Source organism: Sus scrofa, chromosome 17 (assembly GCF_054392235.1).
Source record: "Sus scrofa isolate SSC_HxYL_T2T_F1_AM1 chromosome 17, Sscrofa_HxYL_maternal_Yorkshire_Landrace_v2.0, whole genome shotgun sequence".
NCBI classification, from domain to species: Eukaryota; Metazoa; Chordata; class Mammalia; order Artiodactyla; family Suidae; genus Sus; species Sus scrofa.
Window position 1 is genome coordinate 56,801,586 of NC_139399.1, and position 22,813 is coordinate 56,824,398.

The 22,813-nt window shown below is 49.1% G+C and overlaps 1 protein-coding gene across 9 annotated transcripts in view; it reads left to right on the forward strand.

Annotated features, from left to right (window-relative positions):
• Nucleotides 1-22,813, forward strand: part of EYA2 (EYA transcriptional coactivator and phosphatase 2) — a 315,037-nt gene that overhangs the window by 126,549 nt on the left and 165,675 nt on the right. For all 9 annotated transcript variants that reach the window (XR_014832539.1, XR_014832538.1, XR_014832537.1 and 6 more), the window contains 2 exons: nt 12,655-12,700; nt 16,295-16,437. Coding sequence is in view for 5 of the 9 variants with exons in the window: in XM_021077395.2 (XP_020933054.2) it covers nt 12,655-12,700; nt 16,295-16,437 (189 nt within the window). In the remaining 4 variants the exon portion in view is untranslated. The remainder of the gene's footprint in view (nt 1-12,654; nt 12,701-16,294; nt 16,438-22,813) is intronic.

The window sequence follows — 22,813 nt, forward strand, 5'->3', positions numbered from 1 at the left end:
CCCAAGTTGCTGTGGCTGTGGCATAGGCTGGCAGCTGTAGCTCTGATTGGACCCCTAGCCTGGGAACCTCCGTATGCTGCAAGTGCAGCCCTAAAAAGCAAAAAGAAAAAAAAAATAGTATAGAATGAAATCTGAATTCCTTACCTTTGGCCAGCAGGCTCTACCTGCCTGTCCCTGCCAGCCTTTCAAACTCATCTCTACGGGGTCCCCTTCTCACCAAGCCCCACGCTTGGCCTTGTTTCTTTGGCTCTAACTCTCAAGCGTAATTCTGCCTTCAGGGCCTCTGCACCTGCTGTTCTTCTGCCTGGACCAGGCTTCCCGCTATCACTGCAGGACCCTCCCCGCATCCTTCACTTCTTGTCAGAGAGGTCTTTCCTATCGAAAGCAACTGTACATTCATTCATTCAACAGATGTTTACTCAAACACATGCCAAGCATTGTTTTAAGTCCTAGGAAGTCAATACGAAGACCACCTGGCTCCTGGAGCCTAGACTAGGGTGCTGGCAGGACAGAGTCTGATGGTAACAATAGGTAAGTAGAATACACAGCATGTTGGCTGGTGCTACATACCAGGAGATAAAAAAGCAGGGAGAAGAAATGCAGGGGTGTGGGATGCCGTTTTTATTAGGGTGCTAGAAAAGATGTTGCTGGAAAGAAAACGCTTGAAGAAAGACCTTGAGGATGTGTGTTTCATGGTGACACGGAAGGAGCCCTTAGGAGCAGAGGAACTCGTGAAAGCAAAGGTCCTGAATCAGCCGTGGTTCCAGAGCACGTGAGGAGTGATGAGGAGGCTGGTGTGGCTGGAGCCCGGTGAGCGAGGGGCCAGTGGCGGGGAGATGAGGTCAGAGAGATAACCAGGTCAGACCGTGCTGTAGGTTGTGAGCCACTGGAAGGACTTGGCTTCTACCCTGAGCAAGACGGCAGCCGTGGGAGGGTTTGGAGCAAGTGAGGGATGGTCTGGCTACAGGTTGGCAGGATCTCTCAGGCTGCCCATGAGAACGGATTCGAGGCGGAGACAAATGGGAACCCAGAAACCCCAAGAGGAAGGTGTTATAATAACCCAAGCAAGAGGCAACTGTGGCTTGGGTGGGGTGGTGGCGACGGACTGGTGCAAACAGGTCCGATTCTGCATCCCTTTTGAGGGGAGAGCCAACAGAACGCCCAGCCATGCTGTTTGTTTTTAATTATTCCCTTCATATTCCTATTCTCTACTCGAAGTTGCATGTTTGCCCGCTTGCTAGTTGTCTGTCTCCTTCCTCCCCGGAACACAAGTTGTAGTAATGTAAGGTGGCCCATTTTGATCGCCTACACGCCCAAGTGCTGAGAGCAAGACAGGACAAAGAGTAAGTGCTAAGAAATGCTTGTCAATAGAAAACAAACTTAGGGTCACCAAAGGGGAAGGCAGGGCAGGGATCAATTGGGAATCTGGGATAAACAGATACACACTACTATATAGCAAGTAGATAAACAAAGACCCTCCGTATAGCACATGTAGAACTATATTCAATACCTCGTAATGACCTATAATGGAAAAGAATCTGCAAAGGGGTATACATATATATATACACATACATATATATTAATCACTTTGCTGTGCACCAGAAATATTATAAATCAACGACACTTCAGTTTTAAAAGATAGTAATCATATTCTTAAAAAGAAATACTCTGTGAAGGAATGAAGACGGAAGACAAAGCCCTCGGCAGAACTGTAGGACGGGCAATTGAAGAGCCCACTGTGGTCCCACGTCTCAGCCTGAGCAGCTCTGTACCCCCTGCTTTCAATACTCTCCCTGTCTTTTTTTTTTTCCTTTCTTTCTTTTTTTAACATTTAAAAAAATTAAAGTGTAGTTGATTTAGAGTATTGTGCCAATTTCTGCTGTACAGCGAAGTGACCCAGTCATGCATATATACATTTTTTTTCTCACATTATCTCCCATCATATTCTATCCCAAGAGACTGGATGTAGTTCCCTGTGCTGCACAGTAGGACCTCATTTAGACAATCCAACGTCTAGTCACCAGGTAGCACAAAATTACAGCATCCTTATCCAAACGTCCCCATTGTTACCTTGTTTAGTGTTCCTGTTATTAAAGACCTTCCTCTGAGCCTTACATAGATAGAAATACATATTTCTATCCCTTAAGTATGTATATTTATGTATGTATATGTGTAAATGTATCTTTACCCTGGAAATTACAGCCTTGCTGGGAAAAACTTTGTAACACCAAAGCTATCATGCGGCTTTGTTCACTCAAGATGGACTGAGTAATGATCAAAATCTCTCTTTTTTTTTTTTTTAACTGAGTAATATACCTAAGAAGGACCATTACATTTAGTCACCCCCTTCTGGGTGAACATTGAGGTTATTCTTACATTTTTTGCTCCTGCAAGCGAGGCTGCCTGGGGTGTTGTGGTGGGAGCTGCTGTTTGTACACGTGTCTTGTTTCATCCGGGAGGATGCTGAGGGTGGAACTGCAGCATCATGGGCTCTCATCCCCTTGAGAGCAAGACATGACAAAGGATCTTGTGTGGCTGCAAGCTGTGGCATAGGAACGCTCTCTTCCCCTTCCTTTCTGCCTCACAAGCTCCCCCTCATCCAGCTTTGCCTCTGCCTCCTTGGGAAGCCTCCCAAATCTCTCCACAGACAGATTTGGTAGTTTCATTTTTCCAATGATACACTCAACAAATTGTTTTTTCCTTTTATGGCTTCACCTGTGGCATTTGGAGGTTCCCAGGCTAGGGGTCGAATCGGAGCTGCAACTGGAGGCACAGCCACAGCAACATGGGATTCGAGCTGCATCTGCAACCTATGCCACAGCTTGCAGCCGCACTGGATCCTTAACCCACTGAGCGAGGCCAGGGATTGAACCCACATCCTCCTGGATACTAGGTGGGTTCTTAACCCACTGAACCATAACAGGAACTCCAACAAATTGTTTTGCTGAGCCTACTATGTACCAGGCACTGGGCATCTAGTGGACCACAGACTCTGTCCACTACCCACCTTCAGCGACTTTGCGTGGTGATGGTCACGTTGCTCCTAGGGACACTTTTGGCAGCTCCCCAGGGTCACCGCATGTCACCCCCTGCTGGGTGTGGCCTCATCCAGGCCCCTCGGGCAGATCCCAGCCCTGTCACCTGCTCACTGTGTGAACATGCTGCCCCTCTCTGAGCATTCAACCTCTTCATCTAGACAATGAACCATCATCTTTGCTGCCTGTGTTTGTTCAGTAAATAGTTCCCACATGCTGGCCGTGGCCCAGGCCCTGGTGTAGGTGCTGGGACTATAACAGGGAATGAGGCAGGCAAGTTCCCTCTCCAGACCTTAGGTTCTAGTGGAAGAAACAGGTACTCACTCACCTTTTAAACAAATAGGGATTTGAGATAACGGAAATTTCTCTGAGGGCATAAAGCAGGAATGTGGTACAGATTGACCTGCCTGTGGGCCACTGGTTAAGAAAGGCTTGAGCACCATTTTGTAAGAGGCTCAGCAGAGTGCTTGATGCCTAGAAAACCCTCCCCAGAGGTCAACTGTGTGTCTCTCCCTCTTGAAGGTGCATGGAATCCTCTGGGGACCTCATTAAATTGCAGTTTCTGGAGTTCCCTTCATGGCTCAGTGGTTAACAAAGCCAACGAGGATCCATGAGGATGCAGGTTCAATCCTTGGCCTCGCTCAGCGGGTTAAGAACCCAGCATTGCCATGAGCTGTGGTGTGGGTCACAGACGCAGCTCAGATTCCTTGTGGCTGTGCCTTTGGCCGGCAGCTGTAGCTCCGATTCGACCCCTAGCCTAGGAACTTCCATATGCTGCAGGTGCAGCCCTAAAAAGCAAAAACAGAAAAAAAAAATTGCAGATTCTGAGCCAGCCTGAGAATCTACATGTCTAACAAGCTCCCAGGTGATGCTGATGCTTCTGGTCCACCAGCCACTCTGAGTAGCAAGGCGCCAGCTCAGTGGTCCTCAGAGTCTCTTGTGCATCAACCTCACCTTCAAGAACCTGGACCAGGAGCCTCGGCATCACCTGGGACTTGTAAGAAATGCAAACCATTACAAAATCAGAAACGCTGGGGATAGGGCTCTGCAACCAGTGAGCACACCTAGAGAATCAGGCACCAGGACTGGTTTTAAACCTGGCTGCACATTGGCATTGCCTGGAAAGTTGGTTTTTTTTTTTTAATTTAATGCTAATGTCCAGACTTATCCCCAAAGAATCAGATTTAATTGGTCAACAGTGTGACTCAGGCAATGAGATTTTTTTTTAAAGCTCTCCAAATTCACCTAATCTTGTGCACCCAACGCTTTGAACATTTGCTCTAGGTGGTGAATTCCTCTAAGACAAAGACAATTTTTAATTCCTGTATCTGTATTGAAGTTTCTGTTCCTAATTAGCACACAGCTTAGTGTCTGACCCATGGTTGATCCTTAAAAATTATGTATAGGTGGATGTGATGCCAAAAAGATGTTACCAGAATCCGGGTTCTCGTTCATGCAGTCGAAGAGTGAACTCTGCGAACGCACAGGCAGCAAGCAAGCAAAGTCTTTATTTCAGGAAAGCAAATAGCTTCCAGGGCTGCTGGGAGTGGGGGAGAAGAACCCCCCCCATTGTCCTATAGAGGGGTTTATCCCTTAAAAGTAGGGGTGGTACCCACATAGGGTCCAGAAAGATGTAGGTTTCTCCCATTGGCCTTGCCCAGTTACCTATATCAGTCCTTTTTTTTTTTTTTTTTTTTTTTTTTTTTTGTCTTTTTGCCATTTCTTGGGCCGCTCCCGCGGCATATGGAGGTTCCCAAGCTAGGGGTCCAATTGGAGCTGTAGCCGCCGGCCTACGCCAGAGCCACAGCAACGCAGGATCCGAGCTGAGTCTGCAACCTACACCACAGCTCACAGCAATGCTGGATCCTTAACCCACTGAGCAAGGCCAGGGACCGAACCCGCAACCTCATGGTTCCTAGTCAGATTCGTTAACCACTGCGCCACGATGGGAACTCCCCCCCCCATATCAGTCCTTATCCAATAGGGTTTTAGGGGTGGAAATGTCCTGCAAGTTTTATGGTTTCTTTGTCCTTCTCTTTCCTTAGACTAAGTCACCATTCCTCTCACTCCTTTTTTAATCAGTTAGGGAGTGGGTTAGAGATAAAGGTCCAGGTGGGGGGAGGCACATTTCCTATAGTAAACAAAGCCTGTGGGAAAAACCCAATTCCTATAATAAAACAAGGCCTGTGGGGAATTACTCCCTGGAGCCCTTAAGCTGCAAATGTTAATCAATGGCCACATCAAAGAAAGCATCAAAGCCCATGCTCCTGCACTACTACCTGAGTTCATATTCCGCCTCGGAGCTTGGGTAGGTGAATGGTTGGGTAGACAGGTGGGTGGTGGATGAGCAGCGAGGTCTTGAGGAACCACAGATAATTTCAGATGGATATTGGCTCTGAATCCTTGGTAAAATTTCTTTAAGTTCCCCTCGCTTCGTTTTTTTTCATATCTATAAAGTAGAGGTAATAACTTCCTCAGCCCATTCCATCCTTAGCGCAGTGCCTGGCTTATAGGAACCACTTGAAAAAGATTAGCTCTTATTCATTCCTATCTAAGGGAAAATTGGATTTGAATTGTAGCCCATCTTCTGGAAGAAGGAGAGAGAGAGTTATGGAACTAAGAAAGCACAGCTGAATAGAGAAAATTGCTGTCTTTTACAAGGCAGATAGAGGAGTTCCCGCTGTGGCACGGTGGGTTAAGGATGCGGCATTGCCAAAGCTGTGACATAGGCCACAGAGAACTTTCATGTGCTGCAGGTGCAGCCAAAAAAGAAAAAAAATTAATAAAATTCAGACATATTTTGCAAAAGCTAAGGCTGTAATCTCATTAAGCGTTTCCTCGGAGAGGTGAGATCACCACCCTGCAGGACAAGCTGGGCTGTCATCATCCCTCAGACTGCCTGCCCCTCCTCTGCCCTGGGCATGATGTGGTCTCATTTCCAGTTTCAGTCTTACCAGCTGTAGCCAGGGGCTGGTCGATTTTCATTCATTTCATCCAAACCAGACTGAGCTGCCCAGAGCTTTGCCCAGGTCTGGCCTGGAGACCCACAGATCAGCCTCACCTTTCCAGCTTTCAGCCTTTCTCAGACGGCTTCCTCGGGGCCTCAGTACCCAGGAGGGCCTCTACCTGTTCGTGCATATACTGGACTCCCAATACAGGGCTCCCTCCTGCTATCACTGACCTTGGTCGGGTGCAGTTTAAAGCACCCACACAAGGGAGGTGAGCTGATACAGACCCGCAGCTTTCATAGCAAAGACCTGCCTCGAGATATCTCGCATTAGTTGTCTCATCTCGGAGTTCCCATCATGGCTCAGTGATTAACGAATCTGACTAGGAATCCTGAGGTTGCCAATTCGATCCCTGGTCTCGATCAGTGGGTTAAGGATCTGGCATTGCCATGAGCTGTGGTGTAGGTTGCAGACATGGCTCGGATCCCGTGTTGCTGTGGCTCTGGCGTAGGCTGGCGGCTACAGCTCCAATTGGACCCCTAGCCTGGGAACCTCCATATGCCGTGGGTGCGGCCCTAGAAAAGGCAAAAAGACAAAAAAAAAAAAAAAAAAAAAAGGAAGAAGTTGTCTCATCTCATGGCAGAATCAGTTAGAAGTGCCCCTGGGGTTCAGCGAGGCAACATAATAGCAGTCGCTGCTTTCAGAATCATTAGCTTCTTAATCCTCCCAGTGAGAGGTTTAAAAAAAAAAAAGTGTGAACATTCAGATTGGGCTCACAATCTCAGTGGCTTAAGCAAGGGCCCCAGGAGAATCGAAACCTAATAACCAGAGCTCCTGCGTGTTGAGCAGTTACCATTTGGCAGGTACCTGCCTCACGTAATCCTTGCAACAGCCCTGCAGATATGAGCTAGTCCCCCATTTTGTGGATGGGGAAACTGAGGTTTAGAGAGAGGAAGTGATGAGCTCAGGGCCCCACAGTTATAGGGCAGTAGAGTTGGGATTTGAATTGGGGTCTGATTCCTTCTGCTCCTGTTCCTCCTTTGGAAGGGACACTGAGATAACAAATTATGAGGGTTAGGTTATAGATCTGGCCCATGGTAGGTGCACGGTAAGCATTTTTTGATGCACGAATGAATAAACGAACTCTGTGCATCCTTGGGTAAGTTACGTCATACAGTCACACACACGTAATCACACATACGTATGCGCTCACACACGAAGACCCCAGCTTTAGTTCCCTAAATGATCTATTGCATTGGATCATTTATGTTGCCTTCCTGGTCCCAGTATGCATGCGAGTTTGTGACTTCTGGGAGGGAGATTTATTTTTATGAACCCAGAATGGGGACTTTTTAGTAATTTATAGTTCTTTATGAGCCTGCGGTCTAAACCCTTGCAACTCAAAGTGTGGTTTCTGGGCCTGCCGTGTCAGCCTCACCTGGGAGCTTCCCTGACCTACAGACTCAGAGTCTGTGTTTTAATAAGATCCCCAGGCAAATCCTGTTTGAGTTAATGTTCCAGGTGCTCCACTCCGTATCATCCCCTTCCTTCCTTTGCACTTTGTCGCAATTGTAAGCGCTTTGCCTGTGTAAGTATTTGTGTACCTCCCATCTCCCCCTAAACTGGAGGGCCCACGAGAACAGGGACCCTGACTGCTTTTCCTCGCTGTTGTAACCCATTTCCTAGCACCTGCCGGGCACACGGCAGGTGATGAATGAATGCATGAATGAGCTCATCTCCTAGGCTCTGGCCGTCTGTTTCGCTAATCCTTCTCCCTTCACCCGTAGGAAGCTGAGGAGGCTTAGCATTTTAAATTCAGAAGTAAATGGAGGAGGCTTTCTGCCCCTCACTTGAGAACTAGCTGCCTCAGATTATGGACCAGCCACATCCCTCGGGGCCATGTGGTGAAGCTTGGAGTAAATAGATTTGGCTGCGTTGAGTCAGGTCACCAGGGCTGCTTTCTCCATTGGCAATGTGGATATACGTTGCCATCGATGATTGTGCCATTGGCCCCAAACTTGCCCATTGTGGCAAGTTCAGTGGTCCTGCCGCAGCTGAGAACAGGAAGCTGTGGCCAATGGGAAGGGCATCTCCATTTACCGGGTACCACATCCCACCAGGATCAAAGGACTGATGCTGCTACTGCGTATGGTCTTCAGCACCTTGAAGATGCTTGGGGCTCCCTTGAGGACTGGAGTCAAAGGGCCATCTGCCCCTTGTGCTGATGGCCCCACGTTTGTGATGGGGTGACCTTGAGAAGTATGACCACTCCCCCTAGATTGCCAGCATGCCATCTGGGTCCGGGATGCTGGCCTCATGGAGGGACTCCTGACCCCAGTCCATGCCCTCTCTACCCCTCTGGAAAAAGCTGTGGTGCAGTGGTCGTGCTACAATGGTCCAAAGCATCGTGCCTCCATCCCGTGGCACTGCCAAGCCTGTGAGCAGATCATTCCCGAGCTGCATGGGAAGCTGTCTGGCGTGGCCTCTCATGTCTCCACCTCAACGTATCTGTCTGGCTCTGACTTTCCATTTGGAGAAAGGGGTCAAAGACAACAGCGTCCAGAAAGTGGTGATGCGGGCATCTGGGGCATCACCCAAGGCCGTCCTGGGCTACAATGAGGACCAGGTTGTTGCCTGCCACTTGACCAGATCAGCCTACTCCTCCACCTTTCACGTTGGTGCTGGCGTTGCCCACACGACATTGCCTCGTATGCAGATGATAGATGGCTCCAGCTATAGCTGGGCCTCCTGGTCCCCAGGATCTCTGAGGACCAATAGCCCTGGACCATAGCAAGGGCACCAGAGGGAGAGAGAGGCTCCCTGCTCTTGGGGAGCCCCTGCCCCCACTCTGCACCTGAGCATGGCCGTGCATAAAACAGGAGGAAGGAAAGGCACTTGAGGGCCCTGCCTTGTCACCACCATGAGGATTCTCCATGAGGTGTCTACACCATCATTACCAGGGAAAAAATGGAAGAAAGGGATGGAGAAAGGGAAGGCGACTGTTCTGTATATACAAAATATGCTCGTTTTCCAGGTTCTCACTTCCCCCAAGTGTCCAGGATAAAGAGTTAAATGTGAGGTCAGTTTGGGGAAAAAAAAAAAAAAAAGTTCCCGTTTTGGCACAGTGGAAGTGAATCCGACTAGTATCCATAAGGACATGGGTTTGATCCCTGGCTTTGCTCAGTGGGTTAAGGATTTGGCATTGCTGTGGTGCAGGTTGCAGATCCGGCTCGGATCTAGCGTGGCTGCGGCGGTGGCGAAGGCCGGCAGCCGCAGCTTCACTTCAACCCCTAGCCTGAGAACTTCCATGTGCTGTGGATGCAGCCCTAAAAGGCACAACAATAAAATAAAAGATAAAGCCCACGCTTTTCAAAAATCACACAATCTGCAGAAAGAAAATCTCTTAGCACTGACTGAATGCCTGTTTCTGGCTTGCAGTCTTCCTGGGGGTTGCTGGGGTGGAAAAGGGTGAGGACGACAGGTTCGCACAGCAGGAGAGGGAGACCTTCCAGGCGTGGGGAAGGCAGATTGCTCAACAGTTCAGAGAAACAGAGGATGTGGGAGTGAGGAGAACATGCAAATCAGGGCGCAGAGGTTGAGGGGAGCAGGGCAGGTGGGGCGGGGGGAGCTCGCTTCGAATCTACAGAATGCCGACTTAATCCGAGCCCATAGGACTGTTTGCGTAGAGTTAGATTTTTATGAATATTTACATATTTATTAAAACATATTCCAAATGTTTAATTCAGTAACTTATGTATTACTAAACATAACTCAGATCACCAGGCTTTTACCAATAATGAGACTGTGGCTGTTTCAGAATGAGACAGGTCCTTCTCTAGCCCTGCGGGAGGATGCAGAAGGAGGTTGTGGGAGGCCGTGCCCCCAGCAGGGAAATTAGCATTGAGTGAGCACCTACTGTGTACTGGGGCCTTTCCTGGGTCTTAGACCCCTGCTGTCCCAACTTCTTAAAAATATGACACATAGGTAAAATAAATATGCATAACTAAAGCACAGGAAGACACATAGCAAGACATAAAATTTTACACAGCCATTCCGCACCCGCCCCCCACATTCTCACATTTATAACTGGAACAAAAGTTTCCCACAATTCTGGGGTTCCCACTGTGGCACAGTGAGTTAAGAATCCCTGTGCAGTGGCGCGGGTTGCTGTGGAGGCACTGGTTCAATCCCTGGGCCCGGGACAGCGGGTTAAAGGATCTGGCATTGATGCAGCTGTGGCATAGATTGCAGTGCCAGTTGCAGCTGTGGCTCAGATTCAGTGGCTGGCTTGGGAACTCCCGTGTGCCGCAGGTACGGCCATTTAAAAAAAAAAAAAAGACTTCCCCCACTTCCTTCTTAGTATGGGTCATATGTGCTAATGCTGTCTATTCGATTTTCAAATTCTAGCTGGAGCTCTCTAAATGAACCTTAGGACTCCGCACCCTCACCCCCGTGGCTTGGGACTCGACCAGAATTGGACTCAGCTGGGGAGGTGATTAAGAGAATGGACTTGGACTCACATAGCCCCTGGGTTCAAGTCCCTGTCCCCATGCCCGCAGGTTGTGTGGCTTGAGCGAGGCACCTGGCCTTGGGGCCCTCTGTCTCCTCATCAGTGTATGGAGGATAATGTACATTTCTGGCTTCCTAACATTGCAGTGAGCCGGAAATGCCACCATGCATATAAACACAGGGCCGGGCACGAGGTGAACTTCTAAGTGGGTGCTGGTGGCTGCTATGCTGATGATTGTCCGTGCGGGCTGCTGTGTCCTGGTTGGGCCACCAAACTCTGGAGCCAGACCCCCTGAATACAGATCACAGCTCCACCCCCTAGGACCTCTGTGGCCTGGAGTGAGTTATGTAAAATCTCTGAGCCTCCTGCGCTTCATCTGTAACCCAGGGACGCGAACAGAACCCTCCTCGTGGGGTGAGTTTGAGGATTAAAATAGCTAATCCAGGTAAAGGATTTAGGAGAGAGCTCGGCACCCAACACTTCCTGGGTAGATGATGGATGGACTCTTTGTCGTCGTCATCTCATTTAATCCTCCTGCATCCTTGTGAGAGACGTGTTTGTCCCCATGTCACAGGAGGGTACCCAGAGGCCCTGAGACTACAGGCAAATCTGCCCAAAGGCTGAGTGGTTACTGAGTGGTGGAGTTGGAACTGCAGGTTGGTTTACAGAGAGGCTCAGAGCTCTGGAGGGCTTGGGGCATTTCTGAGGAGGCACAGGGACACTCCGGCCACTGTGAATAGTGAATACCAGGGAGTTCCAGCTGTGGCTCAGCGGGTTACAAACCCGACTAGTATCCATGAGGATGCAGGTTCGATCCCTGGCCTCGCTCATTGCCATGAGCTGTGGTGTAGGTTGCAGAGGCAGCTCGGATCCCGAGTGGTTGTGGCATAGGCCAGCAACTGCAGCTCCGATTTGACCCCTGCCTTGGAACGTCCATGTGCTGCAGGTGTGGCCCTAAAAAGAAAAAAAAAAAAAAAAAAAAAAGGTGTAGCCAGGAGTTCCCACTGTGGCAAAGTGGATTAATGATCTGGCTTGTCTCTGTAGAGGTGCCACTTCGATCCCTGGCCCAATGGAGTGGGTTAAGGATCTGGCATTGCTGCAGCTGTGACACAGGTTGCAGCTCCAGCTCGGGTTTGATCCCTGGCTAGGGGACTTCCATATGCTGTGGGAGTGGCCGAAAAATAAATAAAAATTCATGATAAAATGCATATATTAAAAAATAAAATGATATAGAGCAGAAGTTCTCTTGTGGCACAGCAGGTTAAGAATCCGGCATGGTCACTGTGATCTCGGGTCACTGCTGTGGCATGTGTTCAATCCCTGGCCCGGGGAACTTTCACATGCTGTGAGCGCAGCCAAAAAAAAAAAAAAAAAAAAAATGATCTAGCATAAAACACTCCCCAGTGAACTGTCCATTTGTAAAATCATCCTCTTGGAAATGTCTCTCCAGCAAAATTCTGTCACCTTTTTGTCACCTCCTGATAATTGTCTCCAACCATGGTTGGAGGCCGAGTGCCAGGGATGCAGTGAAACGCACCTGTGTCAGGACCCCAGGCCTCCGCCCCCTCCCTGCCCCACACTCTAGCTGGAGCCCCAGAGATAATCCAAGATGTGCCTCCCGCTAAGTGGTGTGGCCAGCGCCACCCGGACCCCATGGACTGACACAGGGGTGGGAGGCGAGGAACAGCAAGGAACGTGGATGTTGGATAATCAAACCCAAACCAGTGTCTGCCTTCTGCGGTTCCTGGGTTACCTTGGAGCCAGGAAAGGAAGCGGTTCTCTGTCCAGGAGTAGACATGGCTCCAGCTTAGGAGTCAAGAAACCAGGTTCAGGTCCCAGTGTGACCTGGCTCAAGCTCTCGCTGTCTCCCGGGCCTCAGTTTCTCATCTATACAATGGGGGTGGGGGGTGGATTCCACTCCGATGTTTCGTGATACTATAGATTCTTTATACATAGTCCTGCAATTAGTATCTGGAGACAGAGCACACCCAGGAAAGGTTTTCACGGAGGCGAGTGCTGCAGGGGTGCCTCGGATAAGCTTCCGTCGTGGAGAAAGTCCCTGGCAGCTGCTCTTTCTGCGTTTCTTCCCACTCATCCTGGCATCTGAAGTCACGGTGTCTGTGGAATGTCACTCTGACAGCTGTTTCTTTTTCCCCTCTAGGCATCAGCACATCGGCCGCTCCGAGTGTGTCCCCTCTCTTTGCAAGGTGAGTGCCCTTGTGTATCTCCGTCTCCCCCTCTCTCCCTTTCTCTTTCTTGGTGGGCAGAGGCTCTGGAGAGGAATCCCAGCGCTGCTCTTCCTGGTGGAGTGACCTTGGGCAAAAGACCCCACCTCCTCGGGCCTTAGTCTCTCCATCTGGAAAAGGGGAACCATCAGGGGGCCTGTCCCACAGACAGAGCTCTGGGAATGGGGTCCGGACCACTGTTCTGGGAGTGAGGGCTGTCGCTTTCTTCTGTTTTCAGCCATCTCTTGCCTTCCTTCCGGTCCTTTCTTCTGCAAAGACGTGTTCAACGCCTCTCCCCCTTCCTGCTTCTCTCTCTCCCTCTCTTTTTTGCCCTCCTTCCTTTCCTTCCTCTCTCTCTCTTCCTTCCTCCCGCCCCATCTTTCTCTACCTCCCTCTATCCTTCTCCTCTTCCTCTTTCCTTCCTTCTTCCTGCGCCAACTTTCACCCAATGCTCCTCGGTACCAAATCCTACAGGAGCACCAGAGACTCTCAAGAAGCATGAGACACGGTCCCTGCCCTCGGAGAGCTTCCAGTCTCATGGGGAGCCAGACCAGGGGTATAAATGCTGCCCCATAGGTGTGCACACGGGTAGAGGGAGCCGGGTGAGGGACCAGGCTTACCCTGGGTCCTCAGGCAGCTGCGTGTCTGCACCCCACAGTATGAGAAGCCCCGGGTTTGGCCTGGCTGGACGGGCAGCATGGCCTTTGGTGTGGTTGCTCAGCTCCTCCGTCTCTAGACATGCTTCTCCCTGGACAACACCAGAGAAGTTGTTTATAAGGAACCTTCTTTCTCAGCCTTCCTTTCCCTGCAGAAGATGTTTTGGGGTTGTCAGTAGCAACTGAGGCCTGTTAAATTTCCCCGCCGTGTTTTATGGCCTCGGGGTTAGGGAGCCCCGCTACCCTCTCTTTCTGGCTTTTCATTTGAGCCCCGGTTTAAGCTGAGCAGTTCACGTGGGGTTTTGATGGGAAGCAGGAGTTGATCGTCTCGGATTTCCACCCTCTCCTTCCAAGGACAGGTGTAAACTGGCAATGTTTTCAGCTAAGGTTCTGTGCAAAGCACTAAGTCCCAACACGCTGGATGCATTTCCAGGCACCTCACAGGGCAGGCATCTTCTAGTCTTGGTTCTGGCGTCTTCAGCGCAAAGGAGTTTCTTAGGCATCTTGGAACAAGTTTCCGGCCCTTCCGCACAGCAGTCATCAAAAAGAAAGAGGACCTAAGAGCATCTTTTTATAATTCGGTGACCTTTTTCCTCTGTCTCTCACCTGCCACCAGGTTTCCTAAGTAGGAGGAATTCTGGAGACAAGCTTTTACTAAAGTGATGTAATCAAAATGGAATCCGACGCAGGTATAGGAAGCTCATTACCATTGTCTGATAAACAGGTCATCAGAAGAATTAGCAATAGTTTGTCAAGTTGCACAGACCTTTAGTGACCTAAAGGACCAGGGTGGCCTGTTGCAGTGCGTAAGGGTGTGGCCTCCGGAGCCGGGGTTTCGACCATGTATCAGCTGTGTGCTTTGGTCTCTCTCTGCCTCAGTTTGCTTCTCTGTAAAATGGGGTGCTAAGGGAAACTCCCTCCGAGGGTTGTCACACTTGCCACGAGGTTTCAATGAGCCAGTCCACACTCAGCAATGGGGACAGTGCCTGGCACATCATAGGCGCAATCATTGTTAGCTGTTCTCATCACACAGTGAGTAGGCCCAGGAGGCACTGCTAGAGACGCAACGTGAGCATCTAAAGAGGTGGCCAGTGCTCGAATCCAGCTGATGGCAGCACATAGGAGTACAGACCCAGATTGTCAGAGCGTCTGCTTTGCAAGAGAAGGGGGAAAGAAGGGGTGTGTGTGTGTGTGTGTGTGTGTGTGTGTGTGTGTATCCTGGTTTTAAAACATTGGCAATTTCAAATTAAGCAAAAAACCGTGGAGCTCCCATTGTGGCTCAGTGGTAACAAACCAGACTAGGATCCATGAGGATGCCAGTTCCGTCCCTGGCCTGACTCAGGAGATTAAGGATCCGGCGTTGCTATGAGCTGTGGTGTAGGCACCAGACACAGCTTGGATCTGGTGTGGCAGTGGCTGTGGCATAGGCAGGCAGCTGCAGCTCCAAATCGACCCGTAGCCTGGGAACCGCCATATGCCACAGGGCGGCCCTAAAAAACAGAAAAAGAAAAAAGAAAATCCTGCACCAGCCAAAGACATTATATCTGTGGGTTCACCATCTTGCCCGCTTCCTGTTAGGACGACCCACCTTGACTTAGTCTGTTGCTGCCTGTAGGACTGAGCCAGTCCTAGCATGTCAGTGGGAAGCAGCAAAGCTTCGTGGTTCCAAGTGTGGGCTCTGGGATCAGACTTCCTACTTTCTAGCTCTGATTTCTGGTCTCTGAGCTTCAGCTTTCTCTTCTCTAAAATGGGAGTTATGGAGTTCCCTGGCGGCCTCGTAAGTATTCGGCATTGTCACTACTGTGGCTCAGGTTCAGTCTCTGGCCTGGAAATTTCCACATGCCTCAGGCATAGCCCAAATAAAATAAAATAAAATGGGACTTATAAGAGCTTTACCCCCAGATTTAATGCACACATCAGGTCTGTGTGACACAGTTCCTAGCCCATGGTCAGAGCATACTAATTACTAGTTATCATTACGTTGCAGATATCTTAGGTGAGTGGCCCTTTAAATCCTAGCCCTTCCTGGAGCCCATTATTCATCATGGAGCAAGGAATCCATTGGCGTTCTTTGGTTGCAATTAACAGAAATAGACCAAGCTCCAAAGGATTTTTTTTTTTTTTTGGTTTTTTTTTTTTTTTGGAAGATCTGGAGTAGCTCACAGTATAAGCAGAAATGGAACAATTAGGCCTCAAGAAAGACCAAGACTAGGACAGCTTCTGGGATCCAAGCAAGAGCAAGAAATTGAACAACAGTCTCCTCAGAATGTGGCTGTTGGAATGATTTGTTCAGCTCAGGATTTAAATTCCCCAATCAGAGTCTGATTAGAAGATGATGGGCCCACCCCTTGCCAGGAGCAGGGCATCTTGACTGACAAGCCTGTCAAAGCTATAATCACTTGGGAAAAGGTCTAAATTAGGATAGATAGTCACAGTGGGATAGGCTATGGTGCAGTAGTCAGTAAGCCCTGGTCCTCGTGGCCTAACACAACAAAGGTTTGTTTCTTATATCGAGTCCGGTGTGGATCACATGAAACTCCAGGGCCCTCCCCTCCACAGGCTGTCTCAGGGATCCAGGATATAACCATACTGACTCTGCCCTCTCAACTTGTACCCTGCACGCTGCTGCCAAAAGAGAAGAGAGGGTAGGAGGGTCTCGGGGGACGGTTTTATTGGCCAAACCTGCAAGTGGCTTCTACTGGGCGGAACCCAATCACATGGTTGAATCTGACTGCAAGAAAGATGGGAGGTGCAATCTTCCTGGCGCCTGGGAAAGGAAAATGAGATAGGAGTTGAGGAACATGTAGGTTGTCTGTCCCCTGGAAAGAGTAAATACCCAAAGGAAAATAGTGATGATACCAGAAGAAGGGAGGGGTGCTGGGTTGGGCTTGGAGATTTCATCTTCTCTCCTTCCACGCAGACCGTGCCCACGCGTCCTGCCCAGCCAGCCTCCCACGGCCATGGCAGCCTACGGCCAGACACAGTACAGTGCGGGCATCCAGCAGGCCACCCCCTATACAACTTACCCACCTCCAGGACAAGCCTATGGAATCCCTTCTTACAGTGAGTACCTGACCAAGCCCTTGCCTTTCCCCAGGATCCCCAACACCGTGGTCTTTGTTCTGAGCTATGGTTTCAGTGAAATGTAGAATATTAAATGCAGCCAGCCTAATTTTGAATGGGAGATAAAGGAAAAGGATAGACACATAAAATATAGTTCACATCCTAGAGTCTATATCAAGGCCTCTTTTGTTTGCAAGAGTAAGAAACTTAACCCAAGCTGGCTTAGGGAAAGTGGAAATTTAATGATTCACATACTGGTAAATTTGGGGCTACTGTTGATATCAGGTATGGCTGGATCCAGGTGCTCAAATGATGTCAGGAGGAAGATGTCTCACTCCATCTCCAGATGTTTTCTTGTGAGTTGTCTTTACTTCCACATGGCTTCTTCCCATGTGGCAGCAAAGGCGGTACATGTCAACTCTGGGTTTGCATCCTTTTAGCTCAGCACTTAGTGGAAGAAGAGTTCATCTTTCCCAATGATTCCACCAGAATCCAAAATTGACCCTCATTGGCCCAAATTGGGTCATGTGAGAATGCTTGGTGCAAGCAAGGAGGTGGGGGCGAGGGAGATAAGGAGGACAAAGCATTTTGATTGTATATGAGGGAGGGATGGTTCTCTTAAAGGAAAACACAGGGGCAGTATCAGAAGAAGGAGAAACGGATGCTGGAAAGGCAAAAACAAGAGACATACAGACCTTGACTGTCAAGACTTTACTGCTACGACCTGGAGACTCTGTGAGCCAGGCTTCCCATCCACTCTTCACCTGTCCCTGTCTGCAGTTGTTGGGGTTCTCCAGAGAAACAGAACCAATGGGATGGAGCTGAGATCGATAGATAGAGACAGAGAGACAGAGAGAGAAATTTGTCATAAAAACAGGCTCACTCGATTATGGAAGCCGAGACCCAAGATCTGCAGCTGGCCAGCCGAAGGCCCAGAGAGTCCCTGCTGTCATTCCAGTTGAGTCTGAAGGCCTGAGCACTGGGAGGGCTGATCGTGTCGGTTCTAGTCCAAAAGCCGGCAGGCCCAGACCCAAGGAGAGCTGATCTTTTGTTCAAGTCTGAAGACCGGAAAAGACCAGTGTCCTAGCTTAGCACTCAGGCAGGAGTTCGTGCTTACTCAGCCTGTTGTTCTATTCAAGTTTTCAGCTGAGGGGATGGAGCCCAGCCACACCGGGGAGGCCATCTGCCTTACTCCGTCCACTGATTCACATTAATCTCCTCCGGAAACACCCTCACCGACATGCCCAGTATAATGTGTAATGAAATATATGAGCACCTTGTAGCCCATATGGACACATAGAACTAACCATCACCCTCTCTGTGGCTTTTATCCATGTTGTTTCTTCCCACCTTAATTGATGTATCCACCAAAGCCCTCTTGGTAGCACATGACAAAAATCCCATGCAAAATTAGCTTGAGGAAATAAAGATGTTTATTGCAAACATAACTGAGAAATCTTAGAGTAATAGCTCCAGGCAGGGTTGCATCCAGGTAATCAAGGGATACTATGAGGAATTGCCTTCTCTGCTTCCCTTTGTGTGGGCTTCTATCTGAGGCACACTCTCCATTGTGGTGCCAGAGGCAGCTCAAGCCATCCCGGGCTTCCCAAAAAGAGAAGCTCTCCTGTCCAGGATGTCCCGCACAGTCCCCGAGATTTCTCTAACGGGACTCCCATGGCCATCCCTGACCCCAACACTGGGGCAGAAAGATGGAATTCTCTGAATGGCCACATTTGGCCACATGTCCACCCATGGAACCAGACGTCAAGTCAGGCTCACCCAAGAGGAAGGGGTGGTCCCCAAAGGAGGAGAGGTCAGGCAGGAAGACAGACATCCGCGTAGACCCACAATATCCAGCAGAAGGAACAAGGTTAGAGAGTTCCCGTTGTGGCGCAGGGGAAAGAACCCAACTAGCATCCACGAGGATGCGGGTTTGATCCCTGGCCTCGTTCAGTGGGTTGAGGATCTGGCGTTGTGGTGAGCTGTGGGTAGGTCGAAGATGTGGCTCGGATCTGGCGTTGCTGTGTCGGTGGCATAAGCCAGCAGCTGCAGCTCCAGTGTGATCCCTAGCCTGGGAAGTCCTATATGCCATGGGTGCAGCACTAATTTTTTTGGCCTTTTTAGCCAAAAAAAAAAAAAAAAAGGAGGAGATGAAGGAGCAAGAACGGCAGGCAAGAGACCTTCCTTCCAGACCTGGCTGCCTCTGGCTTCTCCACACCTCAGCTTCTTCAACTGTTTAATTAATCCAATCATCTCCTCTTCCCAACTCAGTGGTACAGTCTGAGGGCAGAGACTGAACCTTGACTTGGTTTCCTCCCTCTCCTCCTCCCTCCCTCTGCCCTGTTCTTTTGTTCATTCATTCGTTCAGCACTGGCCACGTGCTGGGCATACAGTGGTCAACAAGCAGAATCGGCCCTGTGTTTGTGGAGCTTACAGTCTAAAACAGGCTGAGAAGTGAAGGCCAACAGATAATGTGGCCCTTGGATGTTTTTTTTTTAATCCTGTAAAATATACTTGACCTTTTAAAAATTAATTGCCAATTTTTAAATGGGAAATGTTTACATAGAGATTCATATTTTTAATGTCTTTTTTAAAAAATAATAACAGATTGTTGAGCAGCACTGGGCCCACATTTTTTGTGTCAGGAGTAGGTGGCTCTGAGAAGGGTGGACCCTGTTAGCCTGTGTCCACCACGGTCCTCCCTGAGCCCACGTTACTCATTTGAACTAGCTGCCTGTCCCCTCAGGACATTTGAAGTTGCGACCCCTGGCCTAGAGGGAGAAAAAAATTAAACACACTTTTAAAAATTGTAGGTGTCTGGGAGTTCCCATTGTGGCTCAGTGGGTTAGGAACCCAACATAGTGTCCACGAGGATGTGGGGTTCGATCCCTGGCCTCGCTCAGTGGGTTAAGCCCTGGCATTGCCACGAGCTGCGGTGTAGGTCACAGATGTGGCTTGGATCTGGTGTGGCTGTGGCTGTGGTGTAGGCCAGCAGCAGCAGCTCAATTCAACCCCTAGCCTGGGAACTTCCATATGCTGTAGGTGTGGCCGTAAAAAGAAAAAGAAAAAATTGTAGGTGTCATTTCAAGTTAGGATGCATGATACAAACGAAGACAAGATGGTTATGAGAGGGAACAGAGCAAGCAAGATTTCATTTAGGTTCCAGCATTAGGGAAGGCCCTTTAGATGAGCTGATTCAGCTGAGAACTGAGAGATGGCCAGGTAGAGGGACCACCCCTGGGAAGGCCTGGAGCTGACACAGATTTGGTAGATCCAAGCAGCACAGTGGCTGGAACACAGTATCCAGATGAGGTGAGCAGAGCCCTAGTGCCTGGAAGGGTTTTATTCCAAGGGAGGCAGGGTCTTACTGGCAGGCTTATAAACAGAGGGCGATCTGATACAGTCTGGGTTTTTAAAAAGATCACTTTGTCGGGAGGCTGGATGAGAGGGAAGCAAGAGGAGAAAGAGGAAGGCAAGCTGGAAGACTGATAAAGCCTGGTGTGGGTGGAGTGATAGTGGGGGGCTGGGGGGCAGTGGACAGACAGAAGTAGACATATTCAGGGGCATTTGTGGAGTTAGGAGGGACAGGTCATGGGACACCAGATCACACGTTGGCCGCAGTCACCGTCATGGAGATGCTGCATCTTTGAGATGCTGCCACCCACATTTCTCGGTGCTCTGCGTCCACTCATTCTTTTCAACCCCAACTGAACTCTCCGAGGAAGTCAATCTATCCAAGGGATAGATAAGCTAAAAAGAGGAGAAATAACTCGCCCAAGTTCCCCCGGCTGGCCGGTGGCAGAGGTGGAATTCTACCCAGTCAGGCTGGGTCTGGAGTCCAAGCTGCTCACCACTGAGCTCCCCTGCCTGACGTGCAGTCCATAAATCTTGGGGGATTACCTCTGACAGACCTCAGCCAAGTGGTGTGGGCATCTCTTCTAACTTCTGTAGCTCCTGTGCCAGAAGATTTGTGATAAAATCACCCGTAAGTTACCCCGCCTGGCTGACAGCCAAGAAAAATGAAGCCAGATTATTTTTCAGCATAAAAGAGAAAACGAGCCCTGCTCCCAGACAAAACATGGCATCAGGTGGAAATTAATTTGGTTCAAAGTCATTTTCAAGTCTCGGTTACTTTCAGAGGGTCTGTTCCCGGACAGTACAGCCCGAGCAGTGAGATCACATGTCCCAGGTTCACACCCCACCTCTGCCCCTTGCTGGTCTCAAGACCGTGGGCACATTCCCTCCTTCACACAATGGAGCAATACCAAGTCTGGCTTCCCAGCCGTTGTTGCATCCATCTACATTGAATCATCTACGCTGAAATCACTTACATCAGGGATCAGCTACCTTTTTCTATAAAAGGGCAGATCATACATATTTTCAGCTTTCTGGGCCATACAGCCTCTGTCACAACCACTCAGCACTGCCATTGGGGCATGAGAGCAGCCAGACAATAAGTAAACCAATAGGTGTGTCTGTGTTCTAATAAAACTTTATTTACACAAACAGGCCGTGGGCTAGACTTGGCGAATGGCGCATAATGTGTCAACTCCTGATCTGTATAAAACGCTGAGCACACACAGGGCTGGCCCAAGGGAAATGTTCAATCAATACAGTAGGAGCCAGGCTGCCATCCACACCCAGAATGTCCGTGTCACTGAGGAATGACAGGTGTGGTGAGAAGCCCTTTCCCTTCGCATCATGCCTGTGCCCGAGCAAGCAGTGTTTGCTCACTGTCTGGACAAACCTTGTTGAATCTTGTTAGGAAACTTTTCTCCTTGCTCCTTGGCAAGTAGCATTACTATCTTTGTTTAAATAGCTGCAGGGAAATAACACAGTTGAGCAAACTTAGAGGCAAGGAGGTCGGGGAGTAGGGAGTATTTTTTCTCAATTTATTATGCAATATTTAAGACTTAAGCAAAAGCATAAAGAGTAGCAATACAAATACCCAAGAATTGACCACTCAACATAAAAATCAAGGAGGGTTACCTCCCTTCCTTGTCAGATCCCCACACGCCTGGATTTGCTGATTATCATTACCCTGCATTTCTTCATGTAGAATAGAAATTGGCAAACTTTTTCTGTAAAGAGCCTGATAATAAATATTTTGGGCTTTGCAGGCCATACGGGGTCTGTCAAAACTACTCAGCTCTACCCTCTATCTTGAAAGCAGCCACAGATAATACATCAGCAAACGGGTGTACAGACAGGCCACATTTTATTGCACTTTATCATGCTTCGCAGATACTGCATTTTTTTTCCAATCGAAGGTTCATGGCAACCCTGCTTCCGGCAAGTCTGTCGGCGCCATTTTTACAACAGCATTTGCTCACCTCGCGTCACATTTTGGCAAAATGCTCACAATATTTTGAACTTTTTTGTTATTAGTATATTTGTTATGGTGACCTGTGATCTGTGGTCTTTGGTGTTACTATTGTAATTATTTTGGGGCACCAGGAAGACAGCAAACTTAATCCACAAATGTGATGTGTTCTGACGGCCCCACCAACTGGCTGTTTCCCCATCTTTCTCCCTGTCCTTGGGCCTCCCTGTTCCCTGAGACACGACACTATGAAAGTAGGCCAGGTAATCACCCTGCAATGGCCTCTAAGTGTTTAAATGAAAAAAAAAAAAAAAAGAGTCGTGTGAATCCCACTTCATATTTTCCTAAAAAGCTAGAAATGGGGAACGCCAAGACAGGCTGAAAGCTAGGCCTCTTGCACCAAACACAAGTTGGGAAAGCAATGGAGAACATGTTTGTTTGTTTGTTGCTTTTTAGGGCCATACCCAAGGCATATGGAAGTTCCCAAGCTAGGGGTCCAATTGGAGCTACAACTGCTGGTCTACACCACAGCCACAGCAACATGGGATCCAAGCTGCATCTTTGACCTACACCACAGCTCATGGCAACACCGGACCCTTAACTCACTGAGCAAAGCCCGGAGTCAACCCGCATCCTCATGGATCCTAGTTGGGTTTGTTAGCACTGAGCTGCAAGAGGAACTCCAGGGAAACGTTTTGAAGGCAATTTAAAAGTGCTACACAGTGAAGACATAAATGATAGGAAAGTGACACAGCCTTCTTGCTGATAAGGAGGAAGTTTGGGTGGTCTGGATAGAAGATCAAAGCAGCCTCAACATTCCCCTGAGCCAAAGCCTAATCCACAGCGAGATCCTAACTCTCTTTCAATTCTTTGAAGGCTGGGAGAGGTGAGGAAGCTGCAGAAGAAAAGTTTGGAGCTCAGTGAGGTTGGTTCATGAGGTTAAGGAAAGAAGCCGCCTTCATAACATGAAGCAGCAAGTGCTGGTGGAGAAGCTGCAGCAAGTTTTCCCGAAGGTCTAGCTCAGATCATTCACGACGGTGGCTACACTGGACG